General features: G+C 48.6%; 1 protein-coding gene across 1 annotated transcript; it reads right to left on the bottom strand.

Moving 5' to 3' along the window:
• Positions 1–935: 935 nt before the first annotated feature.
• Positions 936–3,096, bottom strand: BEX5 (brain expressed X-linked 5). Its single transcript, XM_007456343.1, has 3 exons — positions 3,016–3,096; positions 1,832–1,898; positions 936–1,398 (listed from the first exon to the last, which is right to left on the bottom strand). The coding sequence occupies exon 3, from the start codon at positions 1,367–1,369 to the stop codon at positions 1,031–1,033; it is 339 nt and encodes a 112-aa protein (XP_007456405.1). The 5' UTR covers positions 1,370–1,398; positions 1,832–1,898; positions 3,016–3,096; the 3' UTR covers positions 936–1,030.
• Positions 3,097–3,352: the final 256 nt, after the last annotated feature.

Below are 3,352 nucleotides of genomic sequence, written 5' to 3'. Positions count from 1 at the left end.
TTTGGATCCTTAAGCAGCACTGGGGAAGTACCCACCTGAATTAAGTATAACTCTAAAGCCGGATGGGACATTCTCTACATTTCTGAATAGGCAAACTGGGGATTCAGAGCACTGAGGGCTCCAAAAATATCAGTGGGTCTTTGTCACCTTTAAGACTCCAGCACATCAGCAGTGGTGGGGACAGTGGAGGGAGGAAAACCTAGCAGAAGGGGAAGGAGTGCCTCGCAGTCATGGCATTATCCAGGGAAAGGAGACACAGCAGCATAGGTGTAGAAAGGTGTCTCCTACCTGGCAGTCAATTGGACTTGCTGGTAGGCCTACTCCTTTGGTCCTTACCTAAATATGAAGGACACCTAGAGGGCTGGGCCTTGCATGTGTCGACGGAGCCAGCCACAGAGTTCGGTCATTACCTCATTTGATTCCCACAGTAGCTCTATAAAGCATGTACTATCTTCATTTTATAGACAAATAGGCTGATTTTAAAGAAACATATCTGTAATAATTGCCAGGTTTGTGCTTCTAAATAAGAGATCCAGAGGTAATATAAGAGTTATGTCTTTAAATTGTGCCTCAAGTATTTATTGTCTCCATTCCCTTTATAAGCTGAATAGTAAGTTATTTACATCTTACATTTTTTTCTGACACATGTGTATTCATTTTGGAAAAATGAGAAAAAACATAAAAAACTAAAGAAAATAAGAAAAAGACGCATTCTGATGTGTGTGTGTATGTATATATATATATATATATATATATATATATATATATAATACATGCTTTTAAAGGAGGTAGTATATCTACAGACTGCTTTCTAAACTGCTTTATTAGCTTTACAATATGTAATAGACATCTTTCCATGCAAGTTGATAAAATCTCCCCTGCTGACAGAAAAACTTACAGACTAAGTCAAAAGTGAAAATTAAATCTCCAATCAGAAAAATGACAGAACACGAAAGGTTCACAGTAAAGGGTACATCAAGAAAATGCAAGTTTGGGAAGCAGGGGGGTTTACGATTATTAACCTCAGCATTCAAGGCATAAGGCAAAATTCATCATGATGATCGTGGTGAGGAGGATCTCCAATAAGAATGCGCAGACTGTACCTCAACTGAAGCTCCCTAATTTTCCTCCTTAGCTCTCTCATCTCCTCCATGAACCTTTCCATATCATCTGCATCTCCATCTATGATGTCAATGTTATTGACAAGCCTATTGGGCATATCCTCTCTAAAATCTTGGGCAGGTGGAGCCCATTCCCCTCTAATGTTTCCTCCAGGTTCTTGGCCTTCACCACCTCCCAAAGGGCGGGCTTCCTCATTCTGCACTGGAACCTGCTCCTCTCCCCTGCTTTCCTTGGGGACATTTTCCATCTTGAGATTTTTTTTCCTGCTTCTTCTTCCTAGTAGATAAAAGGATTGAATGTTTTGTAAGAACAGGATTCAGAGCTCTGTGAGCAAAGGTTTTCCCACCTGAGAGACTTCGTGTGCCCTCTAAGGGGTGCCGCAGATCTAGCCCTGCCCCAAAGCCCACCATTTTCCCTGAAAATCCTTCCCAGGGCCACTCCTGACACAAAAATGTAGGACAGGTAGTGGGCTGGACCGTCGCTGAAAAACCAGGTCTTAGCCTCCAGGGATCTTGATATGCTCTCCAGGGGCACCCCACAGCTTCCCCCTTTACTCCCTTCTTCCCTCACCAGCCACAGGCCCACAGTTTCTAAAGACTTGGCCAGATTTCTCCTGCACTTAAGTGGGGCAGGGAGGTCTGGGAGTCCCCCAAATTCTGTTCTGATCCCTGATACCCCTACACCAAAGTGTCCCAGGCACCTCCCATACCTGCAGGAATCAGAAGCAATCTTCCTCTCGTAGCCTTGAAATCTGCTGCACCAACGGACCTAAAGACCTGCAGACAGAAATTCGACAATGGCCAGGATTGATCACTCGACTAAAGACCAGTATCAGGGGACACCAGCTCCATTGTTGGTTTAGAACTCTGCTAGAAATATGTTGCTGCCTTCTCTTTCTCCTCCATCCTGTCTCACAGCTTCTTTTCCCGCCCTGTGACGCGCTACCCTGCCTTCCAGAAGAAATCAAAGCTGATTATTTCCAAACCAGTTTCACCTCTTCTTTAGGCCCCTTATCTCCACTGTCTCGTCCTTCCCGTCATCTAATTACCATTTCTTGAACGCAAATGGACAACTTGCGGGGCGGGGGAGTCCAGAGAGGTTGCTGGGTGGCTACGTGGTTCATTTATAAAGAATTTCAATCTGGGTATCTGCCAGGACCTTTTGGGACCCAGTGGACTTTCTGGAGCTCACCCTCGGGCCACTGCCCACCATTTTATGCATCAAGATGGATGAAGAGGTAACATGGGCATTGCAAACCTGTCCCCGCTGCGGCGTCAGCGCTTTGTCAGGCTTACCCCAGGGTCCGCAGGTAGCGCCCACGCTTACACCGACCTGCAGGGACCAGAAACTGTTTCTCGTTCCCCGCCTATATCCCGAAATCAGTAGCCCGCCCGATCGACTGCCTCCTCTACAGAAGGGACGTGCTTCCCAGACCTAATCCCTGTCCCTATCCTCTGCAGCAGCCGCCCCGGTCCCCTCCCCGCACCTCTCCCCGGAGTTCCCGCAGCCCACCATTTCCGGCTCCAAAATGGAAGGAGGGTGGAGAAGAAATACCGGGAACGGTGGCCAAGAGCCGATGCAGAGTCTGCCATCCCCAACCCAGGGTCACAGGTTGCGCGCCCCCTCCCGTCGCCCTGCAGGAATCAGGCCGTTTCCTCGCCGTCTCCTTTTCTAGTACTTCCCTTCCAGGCGTCGCCCGATCGCCCACCTCCTAGGAGATACCAACTGGTACCCGTTCTTAACCCTTGGCCCCTCTTGATCTCCCACCAAGCCCTCTATTTCTTGCACCAAACGTGTGGACATCGGGGAAGGGACAGAGAGAATCCAGTCCTGGACCCGCTCTGGTCTTTGCCCTGAGGCCCCCGCTCCCCTCCCCAGTCAGTACCCTCCAACCTGCCAAGAATCTGGGTCAGCTTCTACACCTTCCTCCTTGCTGGGTACAGGTTCGCCCGTCTTCAAGGCAATAGCGAGCTGGCGTACAGCCACAAACGACTAAGGACTGCAGCTGGGAGGAGAGACTAATCCAAGGGCGGGCTCTAGGTCTCGTAAGGGCTACATCACTGTGAGCTCAGATCCCCAATTATGGTTCGTACCTGCGGAGCTGCAGAGGGTTGTGGGCGGGGCCACCTTTCTCCTCATTCCCACCTTCCCCCCACCAATACCACTGGGTACTGCCCATCCTTTATTTATTTATTTGTTTGTTTATTTGTTTATTTTCCTATTTAGCATC

The sequence above is a fragment of the Lipotes vexillifer genome, unplaced genomic scaffold (genome assembly GCF_000442215.2).
Source record: "Lipotes vexillifer unplaced genomic scaffold, Lipotes_vexillifer_v1.1 scaffold1996, whole genome shotgun sequence".
NCBI classification, from domain to species: Eukaryota; Metazoa; Chordata; class Mammalia; order Artiodactyla; family Lipotidae; genus Lipotes; species Lipotes vexillifer.
This window is presented reverse-complemented; position numbering and strand designations above follow the sequence as displayed.